Genomic DNA, 17428 nt, shown 5'->3' with positions numbered 1-17428 from the left:
GGAAAGAGATAAAACTATACTTGAAAAATGTTCTTGATAAGGAGGGCAGTTGTGGAAGAGGAGCTGGGATTTATGGGATGATAGTTTAAAAGGAACGTGAAAATCTGAGATTAACAGCAAGAAATCTCCTGGGTTGTGAAATTTGTTACTCAGTGCAATAACCTCCTCATCACTTGGCAAATTTAAAATAAGCCTGGACAAAACACCTTAAAGGTCTTCACTCCCCTTCAGCTTTGTGACTCATCAGCCCTGGGGAAGTTTTAGCTCCCTTGGCTGGTTACAGGTATTCCTTCAGACATCTCTGGCTCCTGGTGCCTTGAGCCAGCAGAGCAGCCTGCAGGTGTTTCCTTGCTGCCCCTAGTCCAAGGCACAAACCACTCTTCTGCCTCAGTTAGTCCATGGTGCTTCGCTGAGGCAAGAAGGTGTCTGTGCCTGTCAGGGCTGGACTGAAAGCTGTGCTTCCATGCAGCATTTTCCCCAGGATATGGCCTTGTTTCTCTCTTGCATTTCACAAACTACATCTATCTCCAGAAGATTTATTTTTTGCTAACTCTGTGCAGTGCTGGGTACTCTCATGCTGTTCTTAGTCACTATCTTACTAGTGCTGATGGGACGGTCAATTAATTGTATAAAATAACAGTTGCAAGACTGCTTGCTTAATCAGTCAAGATTAACAACATAATTCCCTTTCAACAGTTCTTCCAGAGAGATGTTTTTCCATGGTTGCTTAAACTGAGTCAGCCAAGGTGCTGATGAGCCTTGTTAGTTGGGATTCCTCACCCCCTCCTCGACTGAAGAAATATCCTGGCTTTCTCTTTGAGGGTGACCTGCTTGGAGGGCCAAATGGGGAGCTCCAGACCAGAGGCAGCATGGTTTTCCAGAAGTAACTGGAAGTAGAATATAACTTTAAATATTCACGGGGAGTGAAGGTTCGGGTGAGGACCAGTCCCTGGAAAGACTTTGCTAGTATAGACAGACTGAAGCATCATTTCAATGAAGAGACTGCTGATATTAACAAGAGTTACTCTGCCAATGAAACTTGTATCACATTTTGGAAACAAATAACTCATCTGGCACTGGCCCAGATTTCACTGGGGTAATTGCATCTGTGCTGGGTGCTTTGCTAGTGTAAGTCATAGCAAATCACTTCCATGCCACATCTTATTCTAGAGAGCTTCTCAGTAGAGCCATGCCTAAACACTGGGAAACGGGGAGATGGAAAATGCAGAAGTGCTTCAAAAAGGCCAGAAACTATAACAAACTCTTACTATATTAAGCAGAGCCATTTTTCTGTGACTTCTGACATGAACTCATTTCTATTTCTGATGTTCTGAAAACTGGGGCAGATGCTGATTTGGGGTAAATTGATCTAGTTCCACTGAAAAGAAGATGCTGGATTTTTTATTAGGAACAGAACTGGCACTGGACATATTTTTGAAATATCTTTAATTGAGCCACTGCACTAATAAATGAATATTCAGAGAGAACTGGGTGCCTCTAGCATAATCCCTGGGGAGAGTCAGTGTGTGTTCCCACAGATAAGAACACCTCAGGAAATTTAATATTTCTATTAGACTCCTAGGACTTGAGGGGGAAAAATGGTTCAAAGGCAGGAAAAATACCTGGAGAACATAACTGGAAAAAAAAAAAACTTCCACAAAACTTCTGTGGAGACCTCATCTGCTCTATATTGTTCCTTCTGAAACTCAAAAGGCAGTTCAGTCCAGAAAAGCTTTTAGGCATTGATGGATTTTAGTCTCCTAAAGTATTTATTTAATGTTACTTGCACTTTTTTTTTTCCAAAGCACATTCCAAATAGCGCAATGTTATTTAAACCTTTCTGGTTTTCTAGTGCTAGTCCCTGAATTCAGGCTTTGCCACTGATAAAAAATAAGAGAGAGAGAGAGAAAGCCTTTCTTCTAAATACTTTATTTATTTGGGCTGTAATTTCTTCCCACCACACCAGCAGTTTTTTTAGTCTGCATGTGTGGATCCTGTGAGTTTGGCTTGTGCACAGCCCAAAGCCAGACCAGCCCATTTCTCTGGCAAGGCTAGGAAGTGCTCCTCTGGGGAGGACTGGGACTTTGCCTCTAGAAGCTTCTAGTGCGTGTTATGCTCTCTCATCAACAGCTTTTCCTCCATATTAGCCTTAGGATTGTGACAAAAGCATTCATTTAGGAATCTCTCAGGGGTTTATATTCTATTTATGCATCAGGTACATATGTAATTCTAAGGTTTATATTCAATTTTCACCTCTAGTTTCAGAATTTTTTGTATGGAGACATGTATCGAGTAAGTTGGACCTCAAATAAAATACAAAATGTTCCCATTTCCAGATATCAATTCAAAGAAAATCAGCTTTCCATCCTGAAAGAAAGGTGGCCACTTTCACTCAATTTGCAAGCAAAAAAGCCAACAACCTGCAATTCTCATTTTTCACTTCAGCTCCTGTAGAGCACAAGCTAACCTCAATTTCCAGTTGTTCCATCTCTGCTGACACAGGCAGTGCAAAGCAGAGAGTAAACAAGGTCTGACAGCGCTTCTGGCTCCAAGTGGGTGAGGATGCAGAGGGAGGTTGTCCTGCCCCACATTCCCAGTGCCCCCAGCAGCGATAGCCAGGCTATTTATACCGCACGCTCTGGGCGAGGCAGCTCTGACAGCAGCTCTCCTCTCCAGAACTGCTGCACAGAGGCACTGGGGAGCTGCCAGGCTGCCTCCCCATGGCTGGCACCCCAGCTGGGCTGAGCAGAGTCAGCTCTAGGGCTGGAGAAGGTCTGTGCATGCTCTCGGTTACATTCAGTTCTGTTACACCTTCAGGTGAAAGCAATTATCTTGCAGATACTGCTCTGCCATGTGGGTTGTCATGGCAGTCTTCTGGCTTCTCAGATTACTTGTCAGCAGCAATATTTTCCTCCCAGGAGAATTACCATGTGCTGGAATACTTGAAGTGCATTGAGACCCTTGTTTTAGAGGCACTATCTAATCATCATAATAGATACAAGGACAAATTGAAGCATTGCCCAAACTGATGGTTGAGTTTTTCACTCACATCTCTTCTTAACCTTCCCATCCAGGCAATCTCTGGACCAGGGATGGATGAAAAGGACAATGCCTATTGGATGCCAGCATGGGTGTGCTCAGTGCCTGATAAAATCAGCTGTGACAGGGAAAACAGATGTTAATAATACAGGCTGAGTTCATCGTTCTAATTGGGATCTACAATGTCTCCCACATTCAGTTTAAAGCTTGGTAAAGCCCCAGTAGGCAGAATTCAGCTGATGGAATTGCACATCAGTTAGGACCACTGAACTGACAGTCTCCATCAGCAGTGTCTCATCATCCTTGGGAATTTGTTTGAAGGACAGTATAGCCAGCAGACCTGAGCCTTTGGAGTACCATGTGGTGCAAAGGCTGGGGTGTGGCACGTGTTCAGTCCCTGGTACACTTGGTCTCCTCTCTGAGCCCTGACAAGGCTTCTGCCTGAAGTGTAAGGCTCTGGTAGCCCAGGAGTATAGATCAGCAGTATTTTTTCCCATCCTTTTCCAAGGTGATGTATCCCATCCCACAACAGATGGCAATGGCTGGATTTTCCAGACCCCATCACTCTGAGCAGCAGTTTGGTGTGGAGGGCTGTGGAAGGGGTGCTCTGGAGGGAGCAAGGTCTGATGGAACAAGCGTTCAGGAGGACTGTGGCAGCAGCCTCTCAACGAAGGAAGCCTTATTTGTATCCTGTCCCAAACACTTCTGTTATATGTGCCCAGTGTTGGTTTTCTATAACCATAGTTTGACAAATCCAGCCCTGTTTTCTTCCTGTCAGTGGCTTTGCTAGAGCTCTGTTGATCCACCATCTTCCCTCATATCACATTTGCACAGCACTTCACTGATACTCTCTCATTCTCTTCGTCCCTGCCTTGACATGTGATAAAATGTAAGTCCCCCAATTAAGAATAAAAATTATCTGCTGGCTCATTCCTGATCTTCAGGTAGCGATCAAGGGTAGCTGAATAACTGCCTTGGAAAAACCAAAAGCATAAAAAATAAGTGGAGTAACAAGATGCACGGGTAACTGACTTCAGCAGTGACCTTTATAGAGCCTGAGAAATAATGGGGAGAGATCTGCTTGAGGAGTTCACAGCTTGTGGTAGAATCTGCTGTCAGAGCCACTGCCTCATTTTTTATTTGATTCTCCTAAAATTTGATCCTTTCTAAAAAAATTTTAATTAAATACGAAACAAAGTAACATTTTCTAACAGTCAGAGTTGTTAATCACAAGAATTAAGCTATTTTTCCTTGTGTTAAGAAAATACTTTTTAAGCCTGAGCAAAAAGCTTCTCCTCCATAGTTCAGAGTAGTTACATGTTTATTATGCCTTGTTGATAGTGCAGGAGAGTTCTAAATAGAAATGCCTAGGGTATAAACCTAACATGAGACTCTCCTCTTACCTCAGACTTGCAGGACAGCTTAGTAATAGTATTTTATATAGTTTCTCAAGCAGATATTTGTCTTTAAAATTATCTAAACTTTTGTTTTAAATTAATTTGTAAAATTCCAGAAGAAAATCAAGATTAAAACCAGTTTAATTTGCTCTCCCACTCACTCATTTTCCAGATTCTTTTAAAAAATTATTCCCATTTGGAAAGAGAGAAAAGGAGATTTTTGGGTGGGAGTGAGAATGGAAGGATTGGGAGACGTAAAGCCACAGTTGGCAATCCTGCTCTCTCACATTTTATAAGACAGTAAAATCTGCATATTGCAGATGATCTTTTTTACAAGGGGAAAGAAACCCCTTGTAATTTAAGTCAGGAGCTCTGGGACTCTGCTGGGTGTGTTTTTAGAAATTTTTCTGGAAATCATCTTTTAGTTTTGAAAACAGACAAGTTGCTTGGCTAGTTTTTCGAATTGGGAATTAAAGATAAAATCAGAATGCTGTGTTAAATGTGTCATGTGATAAATGCAGTATTGTTTGCAGGTGCTGGCTCTTGAACTAGCAAAGGGATGCTAAGGTGTTTCTTTTTAGTTGCCAGACCCCACCCATCCTCTAACTAGGATTGGAGGCTGTTCTGACCTACCTCAGAAGACCAATTTTTCAGTATTTCCTGGCATCACTCACTATGTCTGATTTAATTCCCAGGGAGGGTGTGTATTCAGAGCAGGGCAGGGTTAGGTGTCCAGTTCCACTGCAAGAAGTGGGAATATTGATGCTCTGGGAAAAGAAAGCACTGCTCAGAAGCCCCTCAGAAGCAGAGGCTTCAGAGCTGATCTTGTAGGGTTGTTTACACCAGGGCTGGAAGGACATTGTGGCCTTTGGGCCTCCTGTTTAATGTTGCCAGAGAACCTCCCATCTCATAAGGATGAAGCAAGGCTGAGCATCATGGGACACAGAAAAACCTACCCTCACCTTTTAATCTGCTTTGAGTTTGCAATCAGAATAATGGATAAGAAATAGTAATTTGGATGGGGCAGCATAGAGCAGAGCAGGCTCTGGGTAAATCCAGCTGATGATATGGAAAGGCATTTCAGTATTTGGATGAAGCCTGGCTGCATGGGATGAGACAGAAGTGCTAATGCTGCTGAGACAGTGGTTCTGAAGGGTAAAGTCAGTCCAACCAGCACAGGCAGTGTTTGCTGGTAGGGAAGAGGAAAGTCCACCTTGTCCTTGTCATTTTAAAGTTGATGATGAGTCATGTAAACTCTTGTGAGCAGCAGGCTGAGAGCCAGGGTGATACCAGGGGAGCTGGCTGTGGTACACTCTAGGTGAGTCGTAGCTACTTCATGTAAGAGAAGCTGAGCTCATTAGAAAAGTTCATAATATTAAAAATGGAGGGAAAAGGTTGGAGTGGCAGATTTGGGATGTGATAAACCCTGCAGAAGAGTTTCTAAGGAGAATCAGGAGGAGATGGAAACATGCAGGCAGTGGTGGGGAGCAAGATGCCCAGAAGGGAGAATGGTCACTGCCAAAACAGCCACTTATAGATAGGACATCTGAGGTTTAGTGGGTATCAACACTGGGGGTGGCTCTGGAGAAGCCAAGCTGGGACTCCAGCACCTAAGGACAACATTAAAAATGCTTCAGCAAATAGAACATTCAGTGATTTGATGTTTGATGAATTGAAATCAGTAACCATAAAGGCACAAGGTAGGATAGTATAATTCTTTTTATTTAGAAAGAATTAATAATGTATCGGTCAGTATTATAAGGAACAAAACAAAATTCCCCTCCTTTGTGCAATCAAAGATACTGAAACCAAATCAACTTACAAAACTGAAAAATATTGTGAAAAGAAATTCTTTCTTGTCCAGACTTCTGAAATGTCAATTTTGCTTCAATTTTCTTTGATGGGATTTTTGAGAAGTATTTTAAAGAAGTATGTTTCAGGGGGAATTTGACCCAAAAAAAAAAAAAAAAGATGGCGACCCAAATTATGCCTTCTTTGTTTCCCTGAAACAGTTCTGTTGGTCCAGCAGGCATTAAAACACAATGCTTTGCTTCAGGATTTTAGAATGTTCTTATTCTGGGAAGAGAACACTGCCAAAACCCTGGATAAAAGCTACCAGTCTGAGGAAGAAAGTCCAAAGGATGTGGGTAGTGCAGGTGGGTAACGAAGTGAATGGTGTGAAAAATCTCTTTGTGGTGAGAGGAAAAAAGAAAATGGAGAGTACAGCTGCTGACAGTCTTGTCATCATTTGCTTTGTGGAAGTCAGCCAGAGCTGCAGGGAGAAGAGGCCTCAGGAGCACACGTCACCTTCCAGAGGCAGGTGGGATGAGTGGGGACAGAGCAGGCAGCGCTGGGGACAGGCAGGGCAGGGCACTGGCAGCCTGTGCTTGCTTTGGAGCAGGCAGTCAGGAATCACTTGGCACAGATGTGCATGTGAATTACTTGGTGAATTCAGCAGTAACTTTGCAGACTGTTTCAGCAATGTCTCTGCTGCTCTGAGGGTGCCCAGGAGGCTGCAGACCTTCCTATGGCCAGAACTGAGCTGTGGCCTGAACTGCAGGGTGCTGCTCTGCATTGTCACCTGGGGGGTGTCAGCTGGGTCCACCTGCCCCTTACATCAGTGGCATGGGGGACACTTGCCACCTCAGTCAGGCCACTTTGCCTTTCTTTCAGTGCTCATAGCCAGAGCTGTGTGCAGGTGTCAGGAACAAACATTTCCACCAGCTCCTTCTCCATCCTGCTCCACACTGATCCGACCAGACATTGCACACATGTGAGGTTACTGCCTGCTCCCACACCCATTCAGTAACTCGGAGGAACTGAGTGACTCCAGCCTGAAGAAGTTTTGCTGTATTTCACTGCAAATTTCATTTCTTTATGATCATCAGCTACTAATTTTATTTTCAGCCTGTCTATTCTAAATAGCAGCTCAAAGCCTTTTACGCTGGCTAAGGAAGTAATGATTTTCTCTGTAAAGAATCCTGTGGTTTCCTACAGCAGGAGCTTTATCAGAATGAAATCAGAAGCAGTTAATGGTGGCTGCAGGGTTTGTAACAAGCATGTGAGTCAGGAATGAAAGCAAGTATTGGGGTTTTTTTTTCTTTAGCTTTGAATTTTTTCCTGGTTCAGTGGATTCTTTTTTTTCATTTTGGGTTTTCAATATATAGCATTAGTCTGAAGAAAATTAATTTCCTGTTGGAGTTATTCTAAACTGGAAAGTCTCTAGGCAAATGTACAGTATTTCTGGGTGGCACTGGTATTTTTGCCTGGCAGGACTCTTTCCATGTGAGGTGGAATCTTGCAGCCCTCTCCCCATTTCACACAGTGCCTTATGAAGAGGAGACCACAGCAGAAGGCATTTGAGACTGAAAAGTGAACTCTTGCACAGTTGCTGCAAAAGCCTTGCCCTGTGGCCAGAGTCCTGCCCAGACAGAGGGATGCCAAGAGGTGGGAGAAGGGCTGTGCCTGCCTCTCAGCCCTGGTCTTGGAGCAGACCCCACAGACCCAGTTCTGCTGCTCTGGATGGCTTAGGATGGAGGACTCTGGTTTTCCACAGTCTACAAGAGCCTTGGTTGTTAAATCTTTCTTAGTTCCTTTCTTCCTTTCCTGCAGTGATGAAGGGAAGCTTCCGGAAATTGCATGTGGTACCTTCAAAGAAGAGGAGTTCTGCACTGTTTACATGCATTGATTTGATGTCTGTGAAATGGTGGCTCATTTTCTGTAATTCTCCTTTCTGCTGCTGTCTTCCAGGTGCACACGTTCAGGGGCCCGCACTGGTGTGAATACTGTGCCAACTTCATGTGGGGCCTCATTGCTCAGGGAGTAAAATGTGCAGGTAACAGTCCTTCAGTGTTCTTTTCCTGAGTCATTCCTCACCTTGTAACTCTGTAATGTGCAGCCTGCTCTGCTGTGACACGGGGCCAGGGGCAGTCTGCTCCCTGCTCAGTGGAAGGAGGAGATGTGTCCACTCTGCTGCTGATGTTTCAGGTATCTGTTTCAGTGACTCACTGGAGTGATGCACAGCACCCCTCCAGCACTCACAGAGAGGAGACAATCATCTTTAAGAGATTTTTTTTTTCTCCCACCCTTTTAGAATGGAGGAGAAAATAGACAGAGGCACAGTTAGCTTTATTTCTTTGATACCATTCCATGTATTGGTAGGTGTGAGAAAGTCATTGGGGATCTTGATGTGCAAGGTGGACCTCAGCAAATTCCACATTGCTTCTGTGAAACAGACATTCAGGTTAATTTTATGTATAAACCAGCTGAGTCCCAGCATGCCACGGAGCCTAAATCACATCTCCTTCTTGCAGACTGAAAAGAAAAGGGATGATGAATAAGGATGCCTACTGAAATGTTACATAAACACTCAGGTGCTGGTAGAAATGTATTACACGCATGGGTATCACTGCAGGCACTTTTGGATAAAGCCTCTCCAAAGGAAAACAGTTGGACAGTTTTATTGATAAGGTTCTTCTGAAAGGAAAGGACAGTCGGCTTTCTTTCAAAGGCAGAGAAAAAGATCAAAGTGATCCAAATAGTTTGCTGTATTTAAAAAGTATTTTATGACATTCTAGCAAACCGTATTTATAAAAATGGTGCAAAGAGATGTTGATGTATGAAGACCTGCTTACGTTGCCCTGGAAACTGAATTTTCAAGCTAATTTAGGAAAATCTGCTCTGTCTAAAGCTTTCTGAAGTCTTGTCTCAAGCAAATAAGAAGGCTTTTTATCACAGAACTGCAAAATGATGTAATATTTTAAATAATTTCTAGCCACGTAGGATTTAAATGTTTTTAAATTCTTCACCCGTAACTATTTAAATGCAATATTTTGTTGTTACCATTACAGTCTGCACTGTCCAGGAGCATAAGAGAGTGCAGCTCTGTTTTAAGACATGATTATGCAAAAATGGCATTTCCTTTCTCAGTATTTTCCCTCTACTTAGAATACAGGATTACAGCCATGTCCTCCACTTGTGAGTGAAGATTGTTAGTACATTTTACTGCTCTTGATTTTATACAGGGTGTACAGTGCTAGGAGAGGAAGAGGAGGCTTGATTTTGCTTTTCTGATTAGTATGTTTTTGATTACACTTGAATCAGTAAGTGTGCCATCTTTATTCCTTGCCTTAGATTCCTCCATTTGGGCATTTAGGAGAGATATCAAATATTTTTCAGATCAATGTTAGGTAACTTTGATCCAGAAAAAGAATTAAAATAAACAGTATGAAGGCTTGCAATGCTGCATGGCACTGTGGAATTAATATTGTTGCTTTTACAATTAAATCCAAAGTGCTTATTATTTTGTACTGTCTTTTTTTTTCTTTTTAAGTACAGCTGATTTTCTGGATTTATGCAGATTTTTCTAAACTGTGGGTTTCCAAAAGCTTCCAAAATCTGGTTTTCTTTCCTCCTTATGAGGATGGTAATAAGTACTGCATGCCTCAATCCCCCTCCCTGCAGCATAAGGAGCATATATGTATTAGATGACTTCATAAGTTCAGAAACTATAATTAGGGCTTTCTGTCTTGTGTGAGGTTTCACATCAGTGTTGGTAGCTTCCAGTAGTTTCTATGTCTTATTTGTATTTTAAAATCATGCTTGCTGAAGTGTCAGCAGGGATTTGGGGTGGGGTGAGGCTGCAGCAGGGTCTGCCTGCTCCCACAGCTGAGGCTGTGCAGCCACCAGAGCCAGAAGCTGCCCAGATCTGGGCATTTCAGGGAAATACTGGAGGTGCACAGTCACAGAACAGTGCTAATGTACTGATGTAGGGGAGCTCAGGCTTAAGTGGTGGGAGTTTGGCCAAGTTTATGTGGTCTTACAGTGCTTCAAAAAAAAATTTCCTTCTGAACTGAGTCATTTTAATATGGAAACAATGAAGCACAGTAAACCAGGAGCCACATGAGGCCATTGCTTTTCAGAGTGGGTTTGTACCAAAAAAAAAGAAATTACAGCTTTTAGCAGGATGCAGCCCACTTGAATTCAAGTGGGGTTCAATGCCACTTCAGGGAAATCCACGAAATCTGTTTGGTGGTCTGTATAATCATTTTATTGAAAATACCTACAAGCAAAACTGCATAGATTATATGTAATTTTATACTTTTTAAAGCATTTCCTTTTTATAGCAAACAGTTGCACATCTCAAGAGGACTCTATTTGCTGTACAGAAGTGATGAGTTTAACAAATAGAAATGGATTACTGCATGGACTACTCTCAACCATTTAAAATCCTATTCTGTGCAGAAGCACAAAAACATGCAAAAAGAGAAGTGTAGGACAGTCCAAGACTGGACAGCAAAGATAAATGTCACCCATTTCAGAAAGGAGGAAGAGCCAGTGGAAAAAACAGAGCTTATTTCTAATGGCTGATAGTTTATGTTACACAAAGTAAGCCAATCTTTTAAAAAATTATCAGCCAGAACTAAACATTTATAAGAGTACACATGCCATAGCAACCAGCAAGGATGCCTTAGCAAATTCAGCTGGAGTGAGGCTTTGTTTCAGCCCAGCATGGCTGAATGTGTCTCTGCCAAATGACAGACTTGAGTGTGGTCAGGATCTTGTCAGGTGCAGTCCTGTATTATTAGTTCCTGGAAGGTGGATTATCCCTAACTTATCCTTGTTCAGGTTTTATGGTAGATGAAGAAGGAGGACTGTGTCTTTTCCTACCTTAAAGATGAGAGGTAAATGTAGGCACCACATTGCACACCTGATGAATGGTTGTTTGTTGAAATGAGATGTTGGGTGTTACCTAAACTGCAAAGATTTGGGGATTAATACAAAATACCAAACATGAGAGGAACTTCATGGTCTTCCAAACTTAGAACTTGGGGTGATGTCTGGGATTTGGATCCTGTAGGAAATTAATTGGTGGGTGCAGTATGTAAGTAGAAAGGACTGAAGAAGTATTTGAAGTTATAATACCATCACTTTGTTTAAACACTGAAGGTCAGTAGAAGTTAATGAAGACATATGATTTTACCCCAGAACAAAATCCAATGCATGAACTTAGAAAAATATATTCTTAGTTAACATTCCTCCTATGTAAAGCTCTCCTATGTTCACAGGGCTCATCCCAGTGCCCAGAATGTGTTCAGAAGAGAAACGGTAACACTATTCAAACAAAATTTGCAGATATGCACCAGCAGGTTCTTTTTATGAATGATACAAACATGTAACTTGCAGTAGCATTACTAGAGTAGTGTGTTGTCACAGACTGGAGCATTGCTGATGCTGTTCCTGTGCTGCCCAAGTGGAATGGTAGACTGGCAGATCAGTAGATTTGCCAAGCTGCACCTGTCTCCAGCTCTCCAGGTCCTTCCCCTGCACACTTTTGCTTGTTGTTCCTCATGAATAAGCAGTTTAAGCAGAAGATTTTTTAACAGGCTGGTTACAAAGCATTAATTAGCTTATCTTAAAGGTAACTTTTTTTAATGTATCTGTTTTCCTGGATGCTTTTGGTGGTATTTTGGGTTGCTCCTAATAACACAAGGCAGCACAACCCTCTGAGGCTGTACACAAAGCACCATTGCTGCAGACTTCATAGTTTTGCTCCAGACTATCTCATCCTGCTACACATATAGCATTTCCTATCTTCTGCTTTCCTTGGAGCAGGTAACTTCTCTGAAGAACTGATAGAAATTAATTTGCAGCTGAACTATCAGTGTGCAAATAATCAGCTCCCACTGACAGACCCCAAGCAATATTGCTGCCAGCCCTGACCACAGTAAGATCTGGGAGTTCATTTTCAAAAGAACTAAAGTACAGTCTCAAAGCAGAATTGTTTTGTGAATTACTGCTAAAGTGTTTAATTTCCCCATTTCATCCATTTCCTTCTCCAGCAGTTGAAAGGTGCGCAGCTGCCCCATTTCGTTTGCTATTTGTTTTGCCTTGCTATGAATCTTTTGTGTTGGACAGCCCTGTGTTGCTCCATTGGTGTGTAAGGATGGAGGAGAGCACAAAGGAGCCTGCCCATCCTCAGGCATTGATCGTGCAGGCAGAGTGCTCATGCTTTCTGTGCCTGCAAAAACAGCTGATGCTCTTGTGACTAAAGTCAGCAAAGGGAAAGGCAAGTTGTTCTCATCACATTGCCCACTCTCAAGGTATTTTGCATGGCTCAGTCATGAAAAGCTTCCCCCGTGCCCACGCTTGTTCCTTACAAACACATCCAAGCTCCTTTTGAGAGGGGCACCCGGATTCTGCTGGTTGTGGAATGTGGGCACAGACAGTCAGCCCAGTAGAGACCCAAAGAGCAAAGCCAGGGCTGTGGGAAGGGGGCTGGACAGCAGCCCCTGCCCATCAGCAGGTGCTGATGCTGTTGGAGGTGTGTGCTGCCTGACAAGCTGTTCACCAGCTCGGGATCTGGTGGTGTTCCTGCGAGGAATGAGCTCCAGAATTTTGAAATGCTAATCAGACAGCAGAGCCTTGCTTCAGAGCTGTTCCCAAGGGGAAGCTATTCTGCAGCTATATATTCTTGAAACTATAAGTCCTAAAAGCAGCTTTATCTCCAAGCCCACACAGACCTGGAAGCCTTGAACAAGGCAGTGGCCCAGGCAGGGAGCTGTCGAGGAGGTAGGCAGGTGTCATGGCAGGAAGCCTGGGGACTTCCTGAGCAAACTGACTCTAATCTTGCAAAACTTCTATAAAATGAAACCATTGTCACTAAGCGTTTTGGAGGCACAAATGTAAGTATTCTTTTGATTTGAGATAAGGGAATATTGGCTGGTTTGATGGGCTTTTTTTTCCTTTTTGTTTCATCAGCCCTGATTTTTCAGTAGCATTAGGTAATTATGTTGCCAAGTAACTAGCTGCCCTCTTGAAACTCCTGTCTTAAAATAATGTACCCTGTAGTGCATGGTACAGTGATGTGGATATAAAGGGATTTTAGGGAGCATACTCATAGGTATGGAAGCAATTTTTGCCATGGGGCTGCTTAGTGAAGTGGCTTAAGGCTCTGGTGGGACCAGGGTTGCTTCCAGATGTGCATTGCAGATGAACACATAGCACGTGCTCGAGGCACTGTGGCAGCTCCAGTGTGGCCACCCAAGTTGCAGCCATGCAGCTGAGGAGGAGGAAGAGGGCAGACCTTCACAGCACCCCTCTGGATTGTGCTTGGAAGCACAGAGTGTAGCACGTGGGGCCACTGGGGCTGCTACCTTCCCTTGCCTGTTGGAACACGCTGCATCCCACGAAACAGAAAACGCTGCTCCCTCTGCTACAGAAAAGGTGTTAAATTTTTAAAGAAAAGCTACGAGCTCGTGAGTGATGCATGAGAGCAAATGGCTTTCTAACCTATTCACCCTTGCAGGAAGGAATGATGCCAGTACTTTCTGCTTGTGTAGAGCCCACTGTCTTCCTGTGTCAGCTCAGGTGTGAGGGTGTTGCCCTGTCTGGACCAGCCCAAGGCAGCACTCAGTGCCAGCACTGCAGCTCCATACTTCCCATCCTCCTACACTTACCACAAATCTCAGAAGAGTCTTTCAAGACTTCTTGCAGATAATGTATATCTACCCTTTAGCTCTTAAAGCTGCTCTTCAGAGTGATAGAACACATCAATTTTGGGGGGAATAATTTGGAGATTAAGAATGATGTATGTAGCACATGATATCATTCTGATGGAGCATGATGAGCAGCCATGTTAGCCAGTAAATCATCAACCAAAGGAAATCTAAAACTGACTGAAGTCAAATCAACAGTGTAACAAAACATGACAGTTAAGTATATTTGAGTCTCTGTAAATATTTATTCTGTGTGCTCGTGGGGCAGTAGCAATGTACATCTATCTGTTGGCTCTGCTCATGCATTTAATATGAACATGTTATTTGTTCTGTTAGCCCTGTGGACTAACATCAGTACTAGCTGTTTCTATAACATTACCAGACCTTCTCTAGGCATCATAGGAAACTATTGTCAGGCTGGTTTTAAATTTATTACTTCTCATAGAAGTAATGTCACAGCCCATCTGAACTCCTAGATCAATATGCTGTTAAAGCCAGGGCAACTTATCACCGACTTTCAGACCTGTCATCTGAAATTACTGTCTGTGCACCCTCCTTAAATTTCCAAACTTCCTATAAACTCTTGGATTTATGACTGCATTGGTTTTGGTCCATGTGGTGTATTTGAAAGCTGGCCACAATTTGATAGCACTGTAAAAGGAACAGTAAGAATTACTTACAATTCTGCTTCTGAGAAATCATCTCTATAAGGTGAAACTGATTAACTGAAGTCAGCAGAAGTTTTACTATTGACCTGCAAGAGCTCATGACTACATCTTTTACATCTGTCCTGTATTATTCTAGGATTTATCAGCAGATACAATGCTTTAGGGGGATTTCTCAGCAGATACAATGCTTTAGGGGGATTTCTCTGAAGCTCCTCACCAGCCAGCAGGTTCTGTAAGAAATGGGTAAGGCTCCTGGTTACTTTAGATCCAGAGTAAAGCTGCTATTCTGGGTTTATTTTGACATAATGAAAAGTAAATAGACCCTCAGTTTGAAATTAAATTAATCCTCTTGGTCTTAATGAACCCAGCCAAATTATGAAGCTCATGTGCAAACAAGGCAAGCAGTCCTAAGACTTTACCCCACGGCAGCATGCAGCAGGGAGATTTAGGACTTGGCTTTCCTCTTCCTTCCCACTTGATTCTAAAATAATGGCTTTTGGAGCTTTCAAAGCATCTGCAGTGAGATCAGAGGACTTTTTTTTTTTTTGTTTAACACTATTCAGTTTGCAGTGCAATTCCTGTTGTTTAGGACTGACAAGTAAGTTGAGTATAGTTAAGCCCAAAATTGGAACATTGCCGGTGCTCTGTGGAGAGGAGGACTGACCTCCTGCCATGGGGCTTTTGAGCTTGGTGGAGTTAGCAAGACATCATCCTTAGTTATCAGCTGAACCAGAGGTGAGTGAAGTGACTGAGACATGGATGTTCTGCCTTCTATGAAGTATTGTCAGCTGGGGTTAGAGGCCCACTTGGTTCAGGAAGCACAGCACTGGTGAGTTTCAGGTTCTTCATTGGAAAAAAATACCATCTTCTGTTGTAAATTCACTGAAATAACCTTGATATATTTACTGATATGAAATTGCTAAAGTAAGATGGTTTTCTGTGCTTACACAAGAGGCAAGAAGCCTTAGTTATTACAAGGACACCACACAGCCCAATAATCCTGAATATAAGGCTCACATGTTTTCTAAACATTAGGTGTCTGAAATATTTCCGGGTTTTATATGTTTCTCAGGAGTGTTGATAAGCCCTTAAGCAGTGGGTTGGTGCATAAAATCTAATCAAATGCAAAGGAAGAACAAATGAGAGAGGAGAAAAGTTAACTTCTGCATTTGTAATTATTATTCTGGGATTAATGAGGTCAGATTCAAAGCCTGTCTGACTCTATGGGATTAGCAATAACACAATTACTGTCAGAAGCAAGGTTTTCACAATGAAAGCATCTCTGTAAATTGATTTTAATGAATTGAAACTTTCTTGTATATAAATATAATGAAGATGATCTCAGTCAAGGCAATAATTGGTTTAACTCAAGTGTAAGATATTTGGGAGTATGTGTTTTTTCTTTTTTTTTGTGTATTTTATTCTTAATTATCCTTGGGTTCCCAGAAATGTAACTCTGAGCTATACTGCTGTTTGTGTGAAGCAGCTAATTTGCACTCACAGAATCCTTCATGAGTTCTCATGAGTGAGGTGCTGCCATCCCAGTGTTGTAGCCATCATTTTTGATAGACAGATATTTCATACCTGTTGGAAGAGGTGCTTCTTGAGGCAGTTTTAGGAATTGTATGTACAATAATTATATTTGCATTTGTAAATACTATTATTACAATGTTAAGGTTTATTCCTAAATAAAGGAAGTCAAGATTTAAGATTTCCTACGTGCTCTCAATTTGCTTCCCTTGTGTGCGTGTTAAGATGTTGCCTCTAATTATTTGACTATTTTTTATTTTTACTCCTCGATTTTCTCTTTATTTTGAAAGCAGACTGCTTTAATAGCATCTATTCAGTATTTTGTCTTGTTTTTAAAAGTGCTGGTGTTACTAATGACACAGTCTTCAAACCTTACACCAAAGAAATCTTACTTTATCTGTGCATTTCCACAAACATTTATTGATTTGGTTCTACAGGACCTGGAGGAGGCCAGAACAGCTTCTCCTTGCTGTGTTACACCTGGGGCAGTGACTCACTAGAGGGCTCAGGTCACATGTTTCTGTGAATGTGGGTTCCCTATTTAAAGCACAGAGAGACCTGGTTTTTCAAAGTTCAGGCAAAATGTGGCACAGGGCACAGATATTTAAAGGAAAGGCAGGTGGCTGCCTGGCAGGCTCAGAGTTTCTTTGTTCTGTGCCCCAAAACTACAGGTAGGGAGATGCTGGGCATGTGGTCACTTTGGGGGTCACTTTGGGGTCACTTTGGGGTCTTGGAGCACTTGAGTAAATGTGGGATTTAAAGTGCTCGGGTGGAAACAAGGCTGTCCCTGTTCCCTCTTTGCCAGCACTGAGGAGCCCAGGTACCCAAAGCACTCCTCCCCGCGGGCAGGGGCAGCAGTGGGGTCTGGGCTGTGCCCAGGAGAGCCCAGAGGGCCCTGAGGCACCGTGTGTGTGCAGGGGTTCGGCTGGGAGGCTTTGCCCACAGTGGGTTCACAGCACAGAGCTGCAGCCAGGAGGGAAGTCCAGCACCATAGCTCCCTGCCCATGCATTCCCTGCTCCTCAGGAGGAACAGAGGTCACTCCTGCACAGAAAGACCTCCAGAGAATTCTAATCAGCCATTTCATCTGGATCAGGATCTGAGCAAGTTTTGATGGATTGAAGGTGACATGCCAAACTTTAATTGCAACCAGAGGATCCTAAGTGACAAATCCGGTTGTTTTACAGGCCTTTTAAGTAAACAAAGTGCTTTTAGCAGCAGGCTGCAGCTGACTTAGTGGAAATTAAACCTAGCCATGAATTCTGGGGTTTACTGTATTGGAAAGAACTAAGTCACATA

The 17428-nt window shown here is 42.7% G+C and overlaps 1 protein-coding gene across 2 annotated transcripts in view; it reads left to right on the top strand.

Annotated features, from left to right (window-relative positions):
* The window catches only part of CHN1 (chimerin 1), a 90100-nt gene that overhangs the window by 66452 nt on the left and 6220 nt on the right, over positions 1 to 17428 (top strand). For both annotated transcript variants that reach the window (XM_005415870.3, XM_031059059.1), the window contains one exon: positions 8187 to 8271. In XM_005415870.3, coding sequence (XP_005415927.2) covers positions 8187 to 8271 — 85 coding nt within the window. The remainder of the gene's footprint in view (positions 1 to 8186; positions 8272 to 17428) is intronic.

The sequence above is a fragment of the Geospiza fortis genome, unplaced genomic scaffold, assembly GCF_000277835.1.
Source record: "Geospiza fortis unplaced genomic scaffold, GeoFor_1.0 scaffold112, whole genome shotgun sequence".
Classification (NCBI taxonomy): Eukaryota; Metazoa; Chordata; class Aves; order Passeriformes; family Thraupidae; genus Geospiza; species Geospiza fortis.
This window is presented reverse-complemented; position numbering and strand designations above follow the sequence as displayed.